This window comes from Felis catus, chromosome D2 (genome assembly GCF_018350175.1).
Source record: "Felis catus isolate Fca126 chromosome D2, F.catus_Fca126_mat1.0, whole genome shotgun sequence".
Classification (NCBI taxonomy): domain Eukaryota; kingdom Metazoa; phylum Chordata; class Mammalia; order Carnivora; family Felidae; genus Felis; species Felis catus.
Window position 1 is genome coordinate 51299324 of NC_058378.1, and position 22359 is coordinate 51321682.

Below are 22359 nucleotides of genomic sequence, written 5' to 3' on the forward strand. Positions count from 1 at the left end.
CTTTAAGAGAAAAACAGAGACTGGCTTATTTATTATTTGTATTAAGGATAAACAGCAGGTATAATTGAGTAAGATGCTTCAGTATTTCTGGGCAGTTGGGTGGTTCAGTCTGTTGGGCGTCTGACTTTGGCTCAGGTCACGATCTCACAGTTTGTGAGGTCGGGCTCTGTGCTGACGGCTCAGAGCCTGGAGCCTGCGTCGGATTCTGTGTTTCCCTCTCTCTCTGCCTCTCCCTTCCCCCCCACCCCCTACCCCCAAAACAAACATTAAAAAAAATTTTTTTTAAGATGTTTTCAATATTTCAAGACTCTTGAAAAATGTTTCTTCTTCATTTAAAAGTACATGCTTTGCTGCTTTACTTGATATACATGGCTTGTTATTTTTCAGTCTTATGCAAAAAGTGGTTATCTTGAGGCCTGTTAAGCCATACTAAGGGGTTGGCTGTTAGTCAATCTATTCTTGTTGTAAGCCTCTCTCTCATTATATTCATCAAATCAAAGTTCTTCCTAAAAGAAATTGCTGTAAAGGTTGTGGAAGGAGAAGGTGCATGTAAAATCACAGCCTCTTCCTTTGCTGGTTCTTACCTCCATGATGTTCTTGAAATAGAATTAATTCCCTCCTTTAAGTTGAAAGTCCCTAAAAACCTAATACTGATTTTCCTAATAGCAGTATTAAAAATATCTAACCATTGTACTCAACTAACCTTGGAAATAATTTTTTTTAAGGAGTAGAATCATTATATTAAGAAGAAGTTGCCTTTTTTTTTTTTTTACAAATATCTGCATTTATGTTATATTGATATGAAGAAAATAAGTGAGAAAAAGAACACTATTGTGAAAGAGGAAAGATAATTTTTAAAAAAGAAAGCTTTCAGGGTGCTTGGGTGGCTCAGTCAGTTAAGTATCTGACTCTTGATTTTGACTCAGGTCACGCATGATCTCTTGTTCATGAGTTTGAGCCCCGTGTCAGACTCTGCACTGACAGTAGGGAGCGTGCTTGGGACTCTGTCTCCCTCTCTGCTCCTCCCCCACTCATGTTTATTCTCATTCTCTCTCTCTCTCTCTCTCTCTCTCTCTCTCTCTCTCTCTCTCTCTCTCTCTCAAAATAAATAAATTTTAAAAAAGAAAGCTTTTGGGGTGCCTGGGCGTCCCAGTCGGTTCAGCATCCGAGTTCGGCTTAGGTCATGATCTTGCGGTTCGTGAGTTCGAGCCCCTTGTCGGGCTGTGCTGACAGCTCAGAGCCTGGAACCTGCTTCGGATTCTGTGTCTCCCTCTCTCTCTGCCCCTCCCCTACTCATGCTCTGTCTCTGTCTCTCAAAAATGAATAGATGTTAAAAAAAAAAAATTAAAAAAAAAAGCTTTCTGTCAGTCTCACTTATGAATATAGTTGCCAAAGTGAAATATTGGTAAAGAGAGACTATTAAAACAGTATACCATGGCAGGTGAGATTTATTCTAGGAACGTGAGGATATTTCAGTTCTTCTTAATGTACTTTTTCATATTTATTAGTCAAATGAGGAAAATCAGAGTTGTCTTAACGGGTGCCAGAAAGACATTTGATAAAACTTAAAACCCACTCCTGGTTGTGATCATAACCATGGCAGAACACAAGTAAAAGAATATTTCACACACACACATATGTATGTGTGTCCATATATATTTATATATTGTTTATATTAAGCATGAAGGCTCTAAAGACAAAGCATTTTTGTCTGACTTCCTCTTGAGCGATTTGATGGATTAATCACCTCCACTCCCCTCCGTAAAACTGATGGCCGCCGCCGCTGAGCCCACGTGCCACAGTCGGCCACTTCCTCGAGTGCCAGTTTGCGCCTCCCTCCACCCCACTTGGATTCTCCGAAAGTTAGGTGTGTGTTTCTTCACAAGTCTGTTTATGCCACTGTGGGTAGCGTTGTAAAATAATATACGCTAACTAAACATCATGAAAACTATTGCACTATGAGGAACAAAAAAAAGAATTCCCAGGAAATCCAAGGTGATGCTTTCCCAGGAATTCTTTTTTTTGTCTCTCCTAGCGCAACAGTTATCACAATTTTTAGTTAACGTATATATATAACATATATAACCAAAGGTGAGCCACTGAAAAACCCTGTAGGGCACCTGGGTGGCTCAGTCAGTTAAGCGTCTGACCTCAGCTCAGGTCATGATCTCACGGTTCCTTGGTTTGAGCCAGTTTGTGCCGACAGCTGAGAGCCTGGAGACAACTTTGGATTCTGTGCCTTCCTCTCTCTGCGCCCTCCCCCTGCTCTTGCTTGCTCTCTCTCTCAAAAATAAACATCAAAAAAAAACCCACAAAAAAACAAACCACACCTGCTGTCAAAGTAGGTGTGAACAGGACAACTAGGATTTGGGGGGATCCAGTAAAAATTCCACACTTGGATTGCTTCGCTCAAGTCTTAAGTTCTCTTTCTTCTTTAAAGAGACAGGGACTCAAGAAGACAGCTGTAGATTTCCCATCGGAGGGTCCATACTCCCAAGAACAGGCGCTCATCTTTACCGACCAGCATGTGAGTGTGCATTTGTGTATTTTAAACCCAAAATATTTAAGGGGTCGTATGTTCAACCTCTTTTGATGCCCCACCCTAGTCCGCTTTTTCAGCCAACTAGTTACGTGTGTCTATTTGCCCCAGTTGCACCAGATATCATAACTGAGGGAAGTTACTGCAGATGTGACTGTCCTCTTCATAAAAGAAGCGACTGGGAAAAGATTAGAAACGCAGGTACTTCTTTGTTTCTGCATGTTTGTTACGCGTTTGCAGTTGTGCCCACTTTCTACTTACGCGTAGGTGCTCGTCCTGTTGCAAAATCGGAGGGCGTGCTGGCCGGTCCTGCGGGAAGAACAGCAGGCGGGTTTCCTCTTGAGGTTTATTCTTGTCAGAACATGACGCACTACTGATTTATTGCAACAAAATGACAATACCATAAATAAATGTTCAGCGCAGTGGTCAGTTAGGAGCTAAGTGCACCAAAAGGTAATAGTTTTAGTTAGTAAGTTACTATAAAATGCCATTTTAAGATGACTCTCTTCACAAAGACACAGATCATGCCTACATAAAAATACATATAGGACCTCTGTGAAGAAAACTCTTTACATGCAATGTTTTTAAAAGCTTACTTATTTTGAGAGAGAGAATCCCAAGCAGGCTCTGCGTGGTCAGCACAGAGTGCAACACAGGGCTCGAACTCACAAACTTTTGAGATCGTGACTTGAGCTGAAGTCAAGAGTCGGATGCTTAACTGACGGAGGGAGGCACTCTTTTTTTGCATGAGGAGGCATTGTTCACCAAAGTCTCCCCCAGAGTATGAATTTAATAAAATCCAAAATAGTGTCTGCATATATTTGCTTCTGTATATGTTTGGGTTTTAAGCTACATTTTGAAAGAATAAATATGAGAATAGCTAGGAAGTTTCTTAGAAAAACACTGGGAGGGACTTGCATGCCCCGATACTAAAGAGTACAGCAGGACCCTAGTGATTAAAACTGCATGACTGGTGCAAAAATTCATGTAGGTCAATGAAAGAGTCGGGAGTTCAGAATGACTCCAAATGTAAGAAGAAATGAGGGACTTTTCAATTCAGTGGCATTGGCACAACTGGTTCCCTATGTGGGAATGGCAGCGCGGCATACCAAGTAAGTGCAAAGACGAGACGTTGCCTGTGTTAAAATCTGAACTTGCCGGTACTTAGTGCCTGGGACCTTGCATAAATCACGTAACCACTCTGTGCCTCACTTTCTTCATCTATTTTCATACCTGTGGTGCTACTGCAAGGGGTAAGTAGGTTTATATTTGTAGAGGGCTCCAAGGGGGATCGGTCGACAGAATTACCTACTCTTTAAGTAGCAGCTGTTGTTCTATCATTTAGGAGAGAAAAAGCCTAATCCCTATCTTCTCCCCAATATACACCACGCTAAATTCGAGCGGATTAAAGAAATTAAAAAAACAAAACAAAACAAAAAAACAACTTGTAAAATACTAGAGAAAAGATGAGTACATTTTTTGTCTAAAACAACCTTGGGTTGGAAGAAACCTAAATGAGGTCATCAAAGCCAGAAATGTGAAGCTTGATTAATTTACCTATAAATATAATGTTCTGTTAGAAACGTGCAAACAACTAGGAAAGTGCATTTATAATGCATCTTATAGAGCAGAGAGGTCTAGCATCCTTAGTAAACGCTTAAAAATGTTTTTTGAAAACATATGCAACATGATAAATGCTATTAGTGTCCGACAGGTCCCTTTGACCAGGCTGATGTACCCCTCCTCCGGCTGCTTCAGATTTGGGCACTAATGGTTGATCTTCACTCTTCCCCAGAGCATTGCCCTTGGGCTGATGGAAGTCACCTTACCCAGGGATGCCTGGGAGGTTTTACACCCCCCACCCCTTGCAGTTGGCCCGAGGCCAATGCCTGACGCAGGGCATTCCTAGCCAGCTTTCTGGCCTCTGTGGCATGATTTATGCTCCTGAGCTGGGATAAGGCTGAGGAGAGACTTCTCCTGAAAGCACATCTTTGCCTGTTTCTTCTTCTGCCCTGTCCTGTTTCCCTTGTTGCCTTCCTAGAGCACGCTCAATAAGTCACTTACGTAAGAATCCTCATTCCAAGTGCTGCTTCCAGGGAACCTGACTTAATAGAAAATGCAACAAAGATTGAACCAGAAAAACGCTCAATAAACATGAAGCTGCTGAACTTTCTAAGTAATCAAGGAAAATCCACCAAAAATAGATCTTTTGCTGATCAGGTTGAAAACTAAAAAATGTAGGGGCACCTGGGTGGGTTAGTCAGGTGAGCGTCCGACTTCGGCTCAGGTCATGTTCTCACAGCTTGTGAGTTTGAGCCCCGCATCTGGCTCTGTGCTGACAGCTCGGAGCCTGGAGCCCGCTTCAGATTCTGTGTCTCCCCTCTGTCCTACCCCTGCTCACACTCTGTCTCTCTCTCTCAAAAATAAATAAACATTTAAAAAAATGGAAAAAAAGAAAGATAAAAATGTATAAAATGAAACTTCATGATTTGGGGGAAATTTCTTCTACAAAGGTATTTCTTCAGAAAAAGCTGCTTAGGTGTAAAGGGTGCCTGCGTCAGGACATTCATTGGACAATGTCTAAAATAATGGGAAATGCCCTCTCTGCCCCTCCCCCACTCACGCTGTCTCCTTCTCTCTCTCTCTCTCTCTCTCTCTCTCTCAAGTAAATAAACATTAAAATAAAATAATGGGAAAATGGAAACAACCTAAATGCCCAATATAGGCCTAGTTAAGTGATCCATCGTAAATTGAAACATAAGGATACCATCTAGATAGATGTGTAGAATAAATTGTTCAATTGAAACCACAGTTACAAAACTAAATGTACAGTGCCTATGTGTAATGTGCACAGAAATAGCATGAAATAAGGATTATTGAGGGTGTTTGCTTTCTTCATTATTCATTTCTCTAATTGGCTTAATACTTGGTGAGTAGGTATTACTTCCTCAAGGGGAGAGAGATTTTTTTTCCCCTTGACGGGTAAAGGCAATCCCATAGATGTAAGACACCACTGGACTAAAAACAAAGTTCAACAGGAACCCAGGTGGGGGTGGGGGACTCAACAGTGTAAGTAAGGGTCAAGGACGGCTTTGTGGAAAGAAGACCGCTAACCCGAAGGGGAGGAATGAGGAGAAATGGTGGGGTAGGGTGGGGTGGGAAGGAGAGCCTCCCAGGGAGCTGGCACAGTATATGAAAACAGAAAACCAAGTGCCTGGGTTTTGTAAGAACTGAAAATTCCAGAGCTGAAATTCAGAGTTTAGCTAAGAAAGTGATGAGAAATAGAGGAGAATAGGGAGTTAACAGCAGTCAGATTTCAAGGATTTTTGAAAACATTAAGGAGTTTTCATTTCATCCTAAGGGAAACGGGAAGCCACTGAAGAATTTTAAAGAGGATGACTTGACCAGATTTGCATTTTAGCAAAATCACTCTGGCCGAAACTTCAAGAACAGACTGGAGGGAAGAGAGCCAGAGGCCAGGAGCCGGGCAAGGGGCCATTTGAGTAATCCGGGGGACACTGTGGCCGTCTGAACGTGTGGCTCCTGGGATGGGGGAAGTGGGCAGACTACAGAGCTGCTTAGGATTCTTGGTAAGAAGACTTGGAGGTGGGTTGGAAGAGAGGGGTGAAGAAAAGAGAATCAAGAACTAGCAGGAGTCTGTCGGTCAATGGGACATTCCTTCACTGAGGAAAACACAAGATGAGATACAGATTGTGGGCAAGGAGCTGGGTCAGGTGGGAAGAGGAGGAGCTTACAAGTTGACCACCTGTGTGACAGAAACTTGAAAGTTTTGCCTAAAGCGTTTATCTTTTCCATTAACAGAAGGTGATTGAGCTGGCCTTGTTCCAGTGGGACTTACCCATGCTGTTGCTCATGCTCTCTACCTCTGTGCTGCTGGAAATCTCTCTGTGTGGTGACACAAAAGTGTTTCAACCCTTACCCTCTTCTCCCCTCCCAGCTCTGGCAGGGAGGGGGACTTTAAGGCATCATAGAGAACTTGGTCACATGATAACTCACTAAGTTATGCTGTGAGAGACACCAGTACCAGCAAGAGAACTGTCACTCTCGTCGTAGGTGCTTTACTAGGAAGAAATGGGAGGATGCTGAGCCTTAAGGCAAGACTAGTTTGAGCCAGGACCCTAGCAGGAGGGCAGAGGGATGGCAAAAGGGGATTGATTGAGAGGGAGGGAGAGAACGGAGGGACTGAAGCTCCTGATGCCCTTGGAGGTTAGGAGACTAGATACAAAAGACCCAAAAATATTTCAGACTGTCCTCACAACTTAGGTGACCATGACCAGCTAACTGGGACACCTTCTGGTTGTGGACGGTGCGAGTACACACTCTCAGTGTTAGAGGCAAAGCTGAGGCCGTGTGTTAGTTATCCCATCTGGGATGAGTTTTGAGGGGAGGGGTACCAGTACCAGTGTTTCACATTGGCCTTCATACATTTCCTAAAGGGCCAGACTTTTCCCATGACCTTGCCCTTGCCTGTGTCTCTCTGCTGTCTGGAACACGGGGCTTGAATGGTTCAGTTTATCCTTCAGACTCCCCTGAAAAGTCTGTAGACATCCCTGCCCTTTGCAGCTGAGACTCTCACAGGACTCTGTTTTTTTACTTCGCTGTACTTACCTCAGACCATTCCGATATATTTCTGGGATTATTTCTTTAATATTCATCTGTTCCAGGAAGGCAGGGCAAGGACCATCCGGTTTTCTCATCACAGATCTTAGCACCTGGTCCAGCATCTGGCAACAAAATGGCTCCCCTTGAAGGTCAAATAGCATTGACCAGGTGTGTTTCCCCGTGGGCAGCCTCTGACACCAACAGTCGGTGTCCACAATAATCACTAAACCCCAGATTAGCCCTGATGGGAACTTCCTAAAGAGCCCTTGTTTAGCTTGCAGTAATCACTCTGCCCACCAGGGGTCTCTTTCTCCCCATCACTGGGGCCAAAAGAACTCTGGAACACCCCTGTATCTTGACGATGGTTTTCACAGCCTTGTTGCTCTACGTGCTGTTGTGGTGTACCCCCACCTCTGCATCACCTGGGAGCTCATCAGAAATGCAGAGTCCCAGGCCCTGCCCGCAACGGGATGGATCAGAATCTGCATTCTAGCAAGGTGGTCTTGCTTAGACCACTGGCGGTCTGTGTACACATTAAATACTGAGAGGTCCTATTTCACAGGACATTTCTAATCTGAAAAACTCGGAAGAGAAAAAACCACTTCATCGAAATGGCCTTTTTCATCTGGTTCTTTCCCACCACACTCATAGAAGTACTTAGAGGTTCAGAATTTGCTTTTATTATGAATATAAAATAGACGTACAACATAATATACATTTACACATTTACACTTCGCAGTCCCTTTCATCTTTTTCGAGCAGATTCAACTCTGCACGGCCCAGCGGTCCACTCCCGCCACTACACCCCGCCCCTTACACTCACAACATTCTCTTCACCTTGGTACCACATGTGACTTGGTAAGAAGTACCGGACCCAGGCATAAAACAATTGGCTTTACCGTCCTTCTCACAGAATCCCTTTCATTCTACGGTTTCCTTTCCTGTCACGTCATGCCTTCCGTTGCCTCGAACTTCAGCATTGAAAATTCAGGAGAAAAGAGGGCTGCGATAATCACCCCTGTCTTTTAAAAACACCTTGAAATAGCTTCCACGAGCGAGGCGCACTTAAGTAGACACTGACCACATTGCTCGTTAACATGGTTCAAGGTCTGCCGGAAGGATCTGAAGTGTTCTATACAAATGAAGCTTTGCTCACCAAATGGATGATTGTGAAGGATCTGAGCATCAGCGGTGTCGAAGTAAATAAATAAATAAATAACCAGGAACAAATAAAAATAGAGTGTGCTTCACTAAGGGACATGTCTATACCTCTAGCCCCGTGCTTTCTCAAAACCTCATTAGGTGCAGCTTTACAACAGGTGGATAGAAGCTGGGTTTTATGACTAGTTGCTCTTCTTTGGGGCCGTGCCCTCAAAATGCCAGTGAACACCGGTGAAAGAGGCGTGGTTTCCTTCAGAAGGAGGCCAGGCGACAGGTTTTGTAGGAGTTCTCCTTGAGGCTGTCAAATATTGCTTTGGTTCCATTCTGCCAGTGTAGCACCAGATCCATCGGGGTCTTCCCAGCCTAATCAAAATACATGAGGAAATTTGACTTCCAGATGGGAGGCATCTATAAATTCGCATCCTCTGTGTGTGTTTAATGAGGTAATGGATAGGTGTATGCTTTATTGAACTGTTTCATGCTTTCCACTATGAGTGATTTGCGGTTTATATTCAAATCAGCCCTTCACTGTTTCTCACAGTAATGCTTTTGGCATTTCAGATTAGCAATGTTTGTTGTTGTTGTTGTTTTTCCCTGTGGGACTATCCCAGGTTTGGGTAAAAATCCCTGGTTCCTAGGTAGTAAATGGCAAGAGCATGCAAAGTCATTTTGAAATTCACAAAATGGCTCTATGCATCTTCAGGATCCTGCAGAATGGGCACGGGGTAGTGGTAGTCAACAACCAGTTACGATCAATTTGGAAAATGATTCCCGATTGATAAAAACTGGTGGTAAGGGAGCTGCTTCGGCACCCTGGCTGGTGTCCTCAGGTACCCTTCAGAACGATTACTTCTCAGAGGGGTAGAGTTTTCACAACTGCTCAGAAGTTACATTGGGATCTCCCAGGAAATTTCATTTTTCTTGGAGGTGACATCAACAGTGTGGAGGTAACTTTTGAGACCAAAATTCTTTGTCCCTTATGCATGTGTCTCAAGACATTTATAAAAAGGAAAACCATGTCACCTCTCAATTCTTGCCTTTAAATATGAGAAGTCTTAAATTTTTCCACCTCTATTCATTTGGAAGTCTCTCTAACTCAGAGACTGTAACTCAGACACTGGCAGCTTTGAGATGCAAATCAGTCTAGAGACCTGTTTTGTTTGGGCCCAACCAGAGTTTAGATTTTTTTTAAAAGCTGGACTTCATTGGCAACAGTTGGAAATTAGATTTCCCAACTGACTTTGTGAGCTCTCTGAAGAAATCAGAAGAATTGGTAGCATGATCCCTGTGGATCCACAGAGCAGCAATGGACTGGGCTAGGGACAAGCCCTTTAAAATTTTGTGCACAGACTCCTGCAGCCGCCATTTAAGTAATTTAGGTGCTCTGCTGCAATGTACTTATTTGAACTAGTGGCCCTGTAACCTTGATTTTGGAACTTCCCACCTCTGTAGCATCTTCCTTGAGAAACACTCTCAGAACACACGATGGCGGAGTTTTGGACAACGACAGAATAATGTATTGTGTGTCGTTTCCAGTTCCCTTCAAGATGGTGTCCAAAGGCTCACAGGTCCATTGGGCAACATCCAGCCATTGGGTCAATGACATTAATCGTTTCTGGGTGCTTATGCTGTGGTCTGATAATTCAGAACCGTTGGTATATTTTGGGCTATTCTTCCATGAGTTCCTTCAACTCTTCTCTGATAGAATTTATCTCCTAATTTTCTAGCTACTTACACAGTCTCCCCAAATATGTATGCTATTTCTTTCTGCTGGTAGTGTCTCACTGCCTAAACGAAATCATTTTTTCTGCAGTTTCAGAGATCTCATTAAATCTCTTTTTCTGGTAATTTATTTACATTATTAGATAAGACCAATCTCACTATCAAGGGAGCCTACTATTAAGGCTTTCCCATCCAAGCAGTCTCTATTTACTGCTTTTATCTTTTGTTCTTATCACCGAGACAGTTTTGTGGGGTTTTTTTTTTTTTTAATGATAAAATATTCCTCTCGGTCTCATAGTAACACAATAAGGGGAAGAAATTATTCACAGTATATGATGACTGGGGTTTTCTTTTCCTTCTTTGTAAAGTGATTCTCCACCAAATCTTTCAAATTATTTCTTTAGTAATTTATATCCATTCCTCTCAGTGGTATTTTTAAAGCTTATATTAGATGATGTTTGTCTGGAAATTGGGACCATGAGAAAAAGTTGGTTCTATTCCCTGGCTTGCAGATGAAGCTAAATTAACACGTACTTGTAGAAGGGACTTATACGAGCATTTTCAGGGCCTAAATATAGGAAATTATTTTGAGGGATATGCAGATAAACCAAAGCGGAGAATGGATAAAAATTATCTCAAAAATATAGGCAACAGCATGTCTAGCCTTGGAAGAAAGGGGTAGCATGGCATGCTGTTGTAAGGGGTGGGGGTGGGGGAGACTACTCAGAATTACTCCTATTAGATCTTGATTAATTTCAGTTCATTGGCTCTTGGCCACATTGACCAATGTGGAATTTTATCACTTCAGGAATGGTGTCTGTGTTTATACCTGACTACCCCAGGCCTGGCTCAGCCAGGGGTGGCCAAGGCAGATTGGGCTTGGACTTGGGAGAGGGAACAATTTGACCTGTATTTTCAAGACCAAATTTTAAAAGAATCACCAGACACTATACCAGCGCCAAAACAGTCATGGCAGGCTACACCCATCTCTGACCAGGTGACCTTGCCAAGGTTATCAATGTCGTCATGGCAACGTTAGCAACGTTGTTACTGGGCATTTAAACATCAAAAGGCTGCCCCCAACCCTGAAATCCTACAGGTGTGGGACTATTTTCAAGTATATGAGATGTTTTTGTTAAGAAGAAAGCCCCCAAGCAGGAACGGCTTAGTTCAGGTACTTACACAATTCTTGATGTTGAGGTCAGCCCCGTACATAATTAGGAGTCTGATCATCTTGTAACGGTTCAGCCTCACGGCGTCGTGCAGAGGGGTATCTCCTTCCTAGAGAAGCAGAGTCAACAGGCTAAAGGTGGACCTGAGGCCAGGAAGTGAGTCCCACAAGGGCACCTAGCTTGAGGAGGGATTCCAGATAAGTGAGGGACGAAGTTGCAGGAGGCGGAGCTTTGCCCAGGTACTCACTCGGTCTTTGGCGTTGAGGTCCGCCTCACAGGCGATGAGATGCTCTGCACACTCGTAGTGACCGGTCCTCACCGCCACGTGCAGTGCTGTGCTGAGCAACTGGGAAATTGAAGAATGCAACCGATTCGCTGGGTGCGGGGACAGAGGCCATCCCAGACCCCAAAGCATGTGGGAGGGGAACAAGCGGCCACTCTGGTGTCCCACACAGCCTGAGCTTCCAGCTGACCCAAACGGTGAGGTGGTTTTGGGAAAGAAAGGGGAAAGGGAGGAAGGTGGTGGAGGGGAGGAGCAAGAAGAGGGGAAATACCTTATCCCGAGCACTGATTTTTGCTCCTTTGTTCAGCAGCAATTTTAAGACATCCAGGTTTCCTCCACGGCTTGCCCAGTGGATGGCTGTGGATTCAAGCTATAGCAGAAGGTAAAGGGGTGTGACTTAATGTAAAGAAGAACTGGTCAGAGGAATTAGTGCTTGGTTCTGAGGCCCAGAAATACCCGATTTGCTAAGGCATCCATGGTGACACTGGATTGTCCCCCTCTGGGTTGCTAATTCCAAGTATTGTAGCAGAAGGCTCTGGCCAGAGGCATTAGCTAAACTGGATGTGTGTGGACGTGAGTGTATGTAGTCCTATGTGTGTATCTGTGTGCATGTATTTGCATTGTTAGAAAACTCAAATCTAACAAATCTTTTTTTTCTTTCTTTCTTTCTTTCTTTCTTTCTTTCTTTCTTTCTTTCTTTCTTTCTTTCTTTCTTTTTTCTTTTCTTTTTTGGTAAAAGCATAAAAACTACAATTTATGGAGAATTTCCACTTGCCAGAAAGGTGCTACACACTTTCAACGGGTTGGTCCTCCCAGCAGGTGTGACTGCCCTCATGTTGCAGGTGAGAAAACCAAGTCTCCCAAATAGTCAAGTTTTTTGCCCGAGGAAACGCAGTTAGCAAGTATCAGAATAGATATTCAAACCCACATCTGCCCGGAACTTTCAGCCACTTTTGCCAAATAGACTCAGAAGTTCTAGACAAACGCATTTTAAAATTCTGGCATAATGCAAGTAGTCCCTTCCAAGATTTTAATCTGGAGCTGTCACCTCTTCCTGTGTCCCTGTTGTTTTTGTCTCCTCTCTTGCTGGTTCTCTGCTGTCATCTGCACCAGCACAGCCTCTGTAACTCAGCTGCCACCGCCGGTGGTCACTGCACACTGCCCTTACTCTTAGGAGCTGCCCTCTTCCCCACTCTGGTATATTCCTGGCCTTCCAAATCACACACTCAAGAATTTGAGTGTCTTTTCATGCAAACTTTATTTATTTTTTATTGTTTTTCTGTGTGTTCGTCTTTTGGGTTCAATTTCGTTCAAGTTCTTTGGACTTTTTTTTTTTTTAATATCCCTTTTCCACTTTGCTATAAAGTCAAATTGAGTTGCATTTAAATAAATAAAGCCTATTCCCAGCTCAATCTGCAGTTCATGAAATATGCTGTCTGCTGGTCTTTGTAGAAATCACAGTGGTTGAGTTATTGAGGTCTGAATAGCAGCTACTTTCCATAGATGCAATTCATTCCGTAGGCAGTTTAGCCCCCAACCTCACTGATGGCATCTATCATAGAAGGTGTACAGCTAGAGAATTCTGACACATTGCTGGCAGCCACGGGGCCATGAGCAGACTGCCGTGGATAATGGAAGGACAGGGACACTGAGAGGCAAGTGCTGACTGTATTACTTCTCAGTAATGCTACTGACTTGATACTGACCCAACTCTCTGATGAGGATATTGAATTCTGTGCAGAGGCTTTCACTTCCTTCTTTTCCCTGGAACACTCCTCTGCTTTTCAGTATGTATGGAAAATACTTTCCACATGACCTGGTCCCATCTCCCAACTTCCCTTTGTATGGAGAAATGAGCTTTCGCCCTGTTCTCTCAGATCAATTTTCAATCCAATCAACCCCGTTTTTCATTGTAGGTTTTCACGACGAGCTTCGTATAGTCTACTTATTTTGGCTCATTTCCAAACAAAGAAATATATTTACCATATCACGGAATTCGATCTGGGCTCCAGCTTCCATTAACTTCTCCACAATTGCCAAGTGTCCTTCTAAGCAGGCTCTGTGAAGGGCTGTCCGTTTATACTGTCAGAATAGAGATTTAAAAAGAGAGACAGCGATGCATATAAAAATGAGCATAAATCCTTCTAAGGGCTGTGGAGCTGGGGACTCCAGTGACCTAATTAATAGAAACTCAAGTGCTTCTTTTGGAATTAGAAATGTCAAATTTACTAAAATTGCAGAACTAGAACAATTATCCTACAAATGAGGTTTGAGTTTCCTACAGGTACATTTCTAAGCCCTCAGAGGTCTATGTGGAGGGATATGAATTTAAAGTTCAAAACTACCTACATGCTGACATTTCCCTTTCTTGAATTCTGTGCCTTCATTGTTTGTGTAGAATTTGCCATGCAGATCAGATGGCTTTCTTCCATCTGGGACTGTTGCTAGGTTGAATATCAAAAAGCATTCAATTCTTTTTTAAGAGATTGGGGGGAGGGTTAAGCCTCTGACTTCAGCTCAGGTCATGATCTTGTGGTTCGTGGGTTCAAGCCCCATGTCAGGCTCTGTGCTGACAGTTCAGAGCCTGGAGCCTGTTTCGGATTCTGTGTCTCCCTCTCTCTCTGTTCCTCCCCTACTTGCGCTCTGTCTCTCTCTCTCTCCCTCAAAAATAAATAAACATTAAAAAACAAAAAAAAAGAGAATGGAGGAGTCATTTTTAGTTCACCTTCTGAAATGATTCTCCAGCCGGGAAAGGATGCAAAAAGGAATAGAAGAAGGCTTTGTATGAATGGATTAATAGCCTATTTGGCCTAGAACAATTGTTGGCATTATTCACTCCAGTGTGCTCTATTTACAGATAAGGAAACTGAGGTCTAGAAAAAGCAAATTAGCTGCCAAAAATCAAATAGCCAAGTAGTGAAAGAGCCACCACTCGAACTCCAGTCCACAGATTCCTTGTGTAAGGCTGATGTGTTTGGGTCCAATCAAGGATGATGCTGAGGTACCTGGGTGGCTCAGACAGTTCAGTGTCCAAGTCTCGGTTTCAGCTCAGGTCATGATCTCTTGGTTTGTGAGCTCGAGCCCCATATCAGGCTCTGAGCTGACAGTGCAGAGCCTGTTTGGGAATCTCTCTCTCCCCCTCTCTCTGCCCCTCCCCCACTTGCACACATGCTCTCTCTCTCAAAATAAATAAATAAACAAAAAAGTTATTAAAAAAAAAAAAAGGATGATGCTGTTATGTATTTCTCCAAAAGGGATGCATTGGCCCTGCCTTATTAAAAGACTATCCCAAGAATATAAAAAGTTATAGACAAACTGAAAAATCAGTCAGAAGTACCAAAAAAAAGATGCAATCCACAGCGCTAATCCAGCCTCTTTTTTCTGGACTGCTGTGCTATCCTAATATGCTACCGGCATATGTGGTAACAGCTGGGGAAACTGTTTCAGGTGGATTGGTTTTTGGCATCATGTTAGCAAGGCTGAAGTTAAGCATAAGAAACACAAAATTAATGAGCTGGATTTTGCAGCGCTTTGTGTAAGCCTTACCTCATCACAGACATCTGGATTGTTCTTGTCTGACAAGAATTTTTCTACTACTGGCAGCTTATTCTCCAGGGCAGCCTTCAGGAACCTAGGTACATCCACAGGTTCCGTCTAAAGCCAAAAAAATAACGTGAGAGTTACCGCGAGCTTTCCAGCATTCGCCCAAACCCTCCGCAGATATTCCTTCCCCTGTAGCATAATGCCAGACGTGTAGCACCACAAAAAGCAGACAGTCCTTACAATGATTTCAGGTTCAGGTTCCTTCACGACCGAAACTTTAGTCTTCCTGTATTTTTTCCTTTTCTTCAGCTGAATGATTATTTCAAGGTCTTCTAAATTTTCAAGCTTTGATCTTTGTTCTAGTTTTTTCTTCTTGAGCTAAAAAAGAAATCCATATTTCAAAATATGGTGAGTTCTACTGACAGGCATTCTGGTTGTGTCTAAACAAAATTCTGCAAGGTCTGAGAGAAGTATGTGAACAGTTTGAGCAAAAAAAGAGAAGAAACAAAACAACTTTAAAACTAATCTTTGATTTCGACTTAGTGACTTCTTACTCAAGTATTTGGGGTCTAATCTTTCAGCTAATTGCCTTCACCTTCGTATCTCTTGTTTGTAGTTTTTGACTAATTGGAGATAGGATCTAGTCTGTAAGTGACGATCCTGTAACCCTTTCCATAAACAAACCCCAGATTTCTGTAGACTTTTTTATTTAACTCAAAAGAATCCAACAGTAAGCACTAAGCCCTGAAATATCAATGCCAATCTCTTTCAGGTGGCTTACTAAGAAACCACCTGTCCTGGGACTACTGCTAACTAATGCATGCTTTTTCTGTGATTAGTAAGCGATGCAAATTCACCCAGCAACACAGAATTTGTCAACACAGATAGTAAACACAGCCAAACAATGATTCATGGACCACAAGCCACATTACTGAGAAAAAGAGGTCTCTCTTGCTTCGGACTACCTAGACCGTGTATGACATCAGAAAGTCACTGGACATGTTTCTCTTTCCCAGTCTTTCAAGCAGAAGATGATCACAGAACAGTCTGTCATTGATTTGGAATCCAGAGGTCATAGTCTTGCTAAAGAATTAGTTCCTACAACCTGTCCTATAAAAGTTGCCTCTTTATGGGTTTGAATTTGGCAGAGAAACATCTTTGGAACGGCTGCTTTTATTTGGTTCTCTCTTTTCTCCTTCCTGCCTGGCACCTCTTTCCTCTGTCCCGTCCCCAACTTCCCATTAGTGGAATCCAGGGAATCTCCTTACCTCTGCCTCTCGCTCTTTCTCAATCTTCCACTGCTGTTCCCCCAGGCTCAGGGAGTGGGCCGGAAGTGTTTTCAGGTCCTCTTGTTTCTCTACAGTAACAGCAGCTTCATACTCCCCATCTCTGAAATCCTCGGGAAGGAACTCCCCAGTCTCTCCGCTGTTGTTCTTCTTCCCCGTAACCTATGAGGGAAGAAAACTGTAGTGTCGGAAGGAGCAAGACCGGTCCTGGAGTCATTCTTCAAAGAGGATGCTGCAGGAGGGCTCTGGTCCTCCCTGGCTGGTGACAGCCTCCTCTGTGAGATGTGCTTTCAGATCCCGGGCTGGGACACACTGCGGCAGGATTCTAGGATTACCTTCAGGTGATCGTCCTCTTCTCTAGCTAAATCAAGGCTTAGATTAGGTTGATATGTTTAGACCCACTTTGAACCCACTCAATCCCATTTCTCCTAGGAAAACTGCCACCCCTCCATGATTATTTAAAATTCTTCCGTGATTATTTAAAATCCCTCCATTCATAATTTCTTCCAATTCTTCCATGACATTTGGCCTTGAGTTGTGAAGTTTCCAGACATAGCCTCACAATAACACTTCTTCCCTGAGGCATCCTCATACCTGCCTGTGAAGCTGCGCTTTGGTAAGAAAACCAAAGGAGAAGATAATGATAAATAGGAAACAGAGAACCCATTCCTACCAGCTCCATTTTTCCAGTTTCACTTATTTCATCACATAAGCCAACCATTTTCCATAGATGACATCCGAGTCCCCGGGCATCATGCCTGAATAAAAGGACATTTCTATTTCCAAATACCAGTCAAGACCGAACTGATTTTCACTGCGAAATGATAACGTGTCTTACGTACCAGCTCCTCTACCTTCATCACCATCATGTCTGCCTGAGGTTCGGTTTGTCTGTGTGTCTATTCCCCCGTGGAATGAATCCCTTGAGTCGGCCCTGCTGAGCCCCTCCACCCCGGTCAGCTTATATAGCGAGGGCTGGGTGAGATAATCTTCCAACCTGGGAACCCAAGTAACACCCCGGCCCCCACCCGTGGCCAACTCAGAGGCAGGTGAATTTTCATTCCAGACTCAGTGTCTGGGAAGCCGAAGAGGGAGGGGATGACAAGTAACCCCACTTAATATGTGAATCAGGAAGAAATGTGAGAGGGCCATTCCTCTGGCGGTGACCACACCGCTCAGCAATGCGAGCCATCTATTTATCGAGAAGCCAGGGGACAGCTGTCTGTTGCTATTGCACCACAGCACTGCTCCTGTTCCTTCTTTGTCAGCTTTCATATGACTAACCCTATCAAGAAAATGTAAATGCCCTGCATATCACACTGCCAATAATATCTTGCTGATAACCAGACTTATCAACACTTCACTTGGGGGAAGTGTTGCTTCAGGACATCCTATTCGTGGGTAAACAGTCTGAGAGGAAAGGATCCGGGGTCCTAATGGCCCTTGTCTATATCTGTTTGGAATTCTCTGGAGTGATGTCTGGGGCTAAAAAGGCCCCATGACATGCCATCTTACCATCATTGTAAGAAATTGAAAGCATTCAGTGATGCACTTTTATTTCATGGTGTCACTGGCCATAATTAGCACATTACGTGCTCGCTGTCATCTAAAACTGCATACTTCCCGGAGCCTTTTTGATTCAGATGGTCCCAAGAAAGATTATAGGAGATCAGTATTAGCAATGGCATGGTGTCGATTAGGTCATAGAGCCGAAGTTCTCAGATGCTATCGGTAAAACACTCGCCTGTGGGAGCTTGTCAAAAATGCAGATCCCCTGGCCCCACTCCAGGCATTCTGAATTGATTTATGATGGGTCCTAGGAATCTGCATTTTTCAAAGCACCCATATAACTCTGATGCATCAGGCTTTGAGACACATCGCTAGAGGGGCAGAGAGCTTTGCTCTAGGGAGGGATGAAGAGGACCTCTGTTTCTGGTTTCTCATCTGAGGTGTTAAATCATGTAAAAATATTTAGGTCCTTTTACGGTTCAAGAAGAGATTGGGATTGTACCTTCAAAGCCATTCAGAACCTTAGTGTTTTCAGTAAGAGAAAAAAGGGGAAGAATGAGAGAAAAAGTATTATTAATGGAGGGGAGTATTAGGATCTATGTTGACCTTTCTGGATCTGTCACCCCTCAGACTTACCTACCCCACAAAACATGGCTGCCAGTCTCTTCTCCCCTTGAACTGATCAGCCCATGGACATTTTCTGGAACTGTCAGAATGAGACATTGACCCCCAAAGGAAAAGCAATGGTAAAGAACCCTCCTAATAACTCCCGTATCTGTTCTGGTATCTAATGTTCTTTCCTAAAAGGGGTTTTACTTAAAGGAAATCTCCTGGTGTTTTCTTTGAGGTGGACACAGCTATTCCTGTCTTCATTGATTTCTTCATCTAAGTGAGAAGTGGCCATTTTAGTTTTTCCTACCATTTCTCATGGCTTTTTGTTCCAGGCTTGACCCAAACTGAGGACAGTATTAGGAGACGTCTTTGGGGAAGGGCCAGGGGTTGTTTAAGGGTCTAGAATATGGAGTCTCACAGCTACTTGTGCCCTCAAAGTTTGAGCAAGACCAGTGCTTTCATTTTACAGAGGGTGGTGAGGCATAGAAATGTTGAGTAACTTGCTGCAGATACACAGCTGGTTGGTGGATACTGGGTTGAAGAGTTTTTTTTTTTATTTTTTTATTTTTTTATTTTTATTTTTTTTTTCAATGTTTATTTTTGGGACAGAGAGAGACAGAGCATGAACGGGGGAGGGGCAGAGAGAGAGGGAGACACAGAATCAGAAACAGGCTCCAGGCTCTGAGCCATCAGCCCAGAGCCCGACGCGGGGCTCGAACTCACGGACCGCGAGATCGTGACCTGGCTGAAGTCGGACGCTTAACCGACTGCGCCACCCAGGCGCCCCTGGGTTGAAGAGTTTTGATTGCATCCAATAGGAACAGAGAATCACTGAGCACAGAGCAGATTTTCAAGGAAAGTTCATACCTAGACCTACTCGGGGCCCAACCCAAACTGGTAGGTAATAGGCTCTTCAGTGTTCAGATCACTTCAAAAAAATGCAAGCAGTGGGGGGGGGTGGGGGAGTGGGGGGGCTCATCAAGCTCTGCTCTTCCTCCAGTCACTGAGTTTTCCCCTCAAGCCTGGCTGATTCTGTCTGGGAAGCTCCAGGAAGTCTTGAAAAGAACTTCACAGAGGCCGACAGTTGAGGACGGTTGACCGAACGGGCTGAACCTAGAGAAAGGAGCGAGCTGGGAAGATCCTCCCTTATTGTCAGGTCAGCAAAATCCCTGTCGGACCTCTCCACTCCCCTTTCCCCCATGTTGATCCAGTCAGCATTATAAACCAAGATGAGATTGTCTCTTCAAAAAGTGATGCTAGGGGCGCGTGGGTGGCTCAGTCAATTAAACCTCCAACTCTTGATTTCAGCTCAAGTCATGATCTCACAGTTCATAGGTTGAGCCCTGCATCAGATGATTCTCTTTCTCTCAAAATAAGTAAACATTAAAAAAAAAAAAGAAGCAATTCTAGATACATTTAGCTCCCTAATAACACATAAGGCAAAATTGCATTTTCAAATCATTCCTTTTCATCAAAATTGAGAACTTCTCAATTAGAGGCAAGTTTTTAAAGAAGCTCCTTCCTGTAAAAGTTCACCTAGTGGGGTAAGTTCTGAAAAGTGTATATTTGGCTGGATCGTACTCTCAAACTAGGCATAACCTTTCCTATCCAAGATGAATTAAGACAAAAAACCTTCAAGCTAGTTCTACAATTATTTCACAACCCAGTGTCAACCATCTATGGACAGAATGAACAGGGGAATGGTTCCTGAGCTTTGCCAGAATTACCCCCATGAACCTTTTCCCCAGTTTCTGCAGAGTTTATGCATTTTGAGCGGGGCCAGAATTATAGCCCTCTTTACAGCTAGAGAAAGTGAGGCAGGGGAGCAGAGCATATACAGCATTTACTGTCACCCAGGGTTCCAAAAACTTGCCTAGACACCACCCTGGCTGTGGTGCCAGAGCTCAGCTCCAAGGCCAATTTCATGTCTCCAAATTTTTGGACACCGTACCTCTACGTACTTCATCATACGTCTACTAAGATTTTTCTCTTATTATATTTTCTCCACTATGTAAGTAATATGTACATGTTATTGTTAAAAATTAAAAATGACACAGAGTGTTGCTTAATTGCAGTCTCACTGAGTGTTGATTTGATACTTGATTTTTTTTCACTCGATAACATGTCTTAGGGATTGTCTTCTACCAGCATAAACAAACCTATTTCATTATTTTAATCAACCGCATGGATTTCCTTGTGTGGACAGACCGTTGCTCATTTAGCCAACTCTCCCATCTATGGATATTTAGGCTGTTTTTCAAAACAGTCACTTTTATTTGCTACAATCAAAGGCATTTCATGGCACATAAAATTTTATTGTTATTAACACTCCTTGTCCTTAGAACCCCCACTTCGATACTAAAAGGAAGCACTCCAAGGACTGTGGCCAGATTCTGGCTCAGAAGACACCTTGTTCCACTGTCGCACTTATAATTGCTCATTTTGCTGTCCCTCTTAATAGCCTTCCCAGAGCCAGCTGCTACTCACCTCCCCTGGCTCAGAGAAGTGGCTGACTTTGCCTAACTAGGAATCCAAGTATCCTCACAGCCAAGCCATGGCTCAGTTACACACTTGAAAATGCCAAAGGGAGGTCATAAAAGTGAAGCAAACAAGGTTCAAGGTTGTTTCCCCTCCACCACCAACGGGGAATGCAATCACCTGTATTTGGAAAGCTGAACAGCCTGGGGACATTTTGAGCAGGCTTGTGGTATCTGTCTTCACCTCCTCTCAAAGGACAAAGTCAAGACTGAAGTCCTCTTCTACCCAGGGCTCTGGATACAAAGTGCATGCACCCTGCTGTAAGCAACAGGGCACAAGCTTCCTTTTTGTGGGTATCGGTGGCCCCTGACGAGAGAGGTAGGTGAGGGCTGTAGTTCTCACTGCCACACCTTAGAGCAGGTGCTTTGTTCTAGTAAATTACATGCGCAACCCAAATTCTGCTACACACATGAATCCATGTCAACCAAGAGGCTCACACAGCCACACGGACTGTTCTGCACGCTCAATAAAGCCAGCCCCATCTTAGGCCCTCATACAACAAACAGCATACAAGGTTCAGCTGAGGCGAATGAAACCGCATCCTAGCAGCACGTTTTGACTGCTTTTCTGGTGCAATCAGATGACAGAACGTATGGCCCAATACACAATCTGACAGAGTCCTCGTACTCACTGTGGGGCTAGGTCTCCAAAGGCCATAACAGAACGTCTGACACAGAGCAGCGCCATATTTAGCTGACACCTAGCAGGGTTGCTACATGCTCTTCTAGCCAAACCGCATGTCTTGAATCCTCCTTTCAATGACAAATAATCTGTACCATTTCTAATGCTAATTAACAAAGAATTCGTCAGTACTAATGAGAGGTAAAGATAAAGTGCTTGGGGTAGCCTCTTCTGGAACATGCACAGCTGATTGGCATCTTATAAATCCTAACCACAACAAGTGTAATGTGCCAGCTAGGGCACCTCGGGTATAAATTAGTATTCCCCAGTGGTTCTCAGGGCTGGGTGCATCTTAAAATTGGCTAGGAAGCTTTTAAAAGATGCTAATACCCCAGCCTCACCCCAGGTACATGAAATCTGACTCTTTGCCCTAAGATCCAGGTATTGGCATTAAAAAAAATTCTCTAGTTGATTCTAATTTCCAGCCAGCATTGAGAATACCAGCATAAGATACAGATTTCAGTGAATGTATATGTAAATATACGTACATAAATTCTTTTTTTTAAATAATTTAGTTAGCATATAGTGCAACAATGATTTTCCTTAATGCCCCTTACCACTTAGCCCATCCCCCCCCACACACACAACCCCTCCAGCAGCCCTCTGTTTGTTCTTTTATGTCTTGTCCCCCTCCCTGTTTTTATATTATTTTTGCTTCCCTTCCCTTATGTTCATCTGCTTTGTATCTTA

At 43.5% G+C, this 22359-nt stretch overlaps 1 protein-coding gene and 2 long non-coding RNA genes across 5 annotated transcripts in view; 2 read left to right on the forward strand and 1 right to left on the reverse strand.

Moving 5' to 3' along the window:
* The first annotated feature begins 1247 nt into the window (after positions 1–1247).
* Positions 1248–3980, forward strand: LOC109492580. Its single transcript, XR_002146500.3, has 2 exons — positions 1248–2527; positions 2651–3980. It is a non-coding gene; the product is annotated as an uncharacterized LOC109492580 (long non-coding RNA).
* A 3839-nt stretch (positions 3981–7819) lies between these two features.
* On the reverse strand, positions 7820–17382 carry ANKRD1 (ankyrin repeat domain 1). Of its 2 annotated transcripts, none has more exons than XM_003994206.4 (9): positions 17172–17382; positions 16312–16491; positions 15284–15421; positions 15047–15154; positions 13484–13582; positions 11772–11870; positions 11465–11563; positions 11228–11326; positions 7820–8686 (listed from the first exon to the last, which is right to left on the reverse strand). In XM_003994206.4, exons 1-9 carry the CDS (start codon positions 17196–17198, stop codon positions 8576–8578), a joined length of 960 nt encoding a protein of 319 aa, XP_003994255.1. In that variant the 5' UTR covers positions 17199–17382; the 3' UTR covers positions 7820–8575. The 2 variants fall into 2 exon arrangements, with proteins under 2 accessions (XP_003994255.1, XP_044896336.1); XM_045040401.1 differs by lacking the exon at positions 17172–17382 and adding an exon at positions 17003–17137.
* Positions 17383–19140: 1758 nt separating this feature from the next.
* LOC109492582 overlaps positions 19141–22359 on the forward strand; it is a 53009-nt gene continuing 49790 nt past the window's right edge. Inside the window, exons 1-2 of one of the 2 annotated variants that reach the window (XR_006587152.1) lie at positions 19141–19347; positions 19451–19606. This is a non-coding gene — a long non-coding RNA (uncharacterized LOC109492582). The remainder of the gene's footprint in view (positions 19348–19450; positions 19607–22359) is intronic. The other variant, XR_006587153.1, reaches the window with a different exon arrangement.

Coding starts and splice junctions, on each gene's coding strand:
- ANKRD1 (XM_045040401.1), bottom strand. CDS start 17,050: ATGGTTGGCTTATGTGATGAAATAAGTGAAACTGGAAAAATGGAGCTG. Junction 15,422..16,311: donor AGAAAGAGCGAGAGGCAGAG/GTAAGGAGATTC, acceptor TTTCTTTTTTAG/CTCAAGAAGAAAAAACTAGA. Junction 11,564..11,771: donor AAATCAGTGCTCGGGATAAG/GTATTTCCCCTC, acceptor TCAATTTCCCAG/TTGCTCAGCACAGCACTGCA.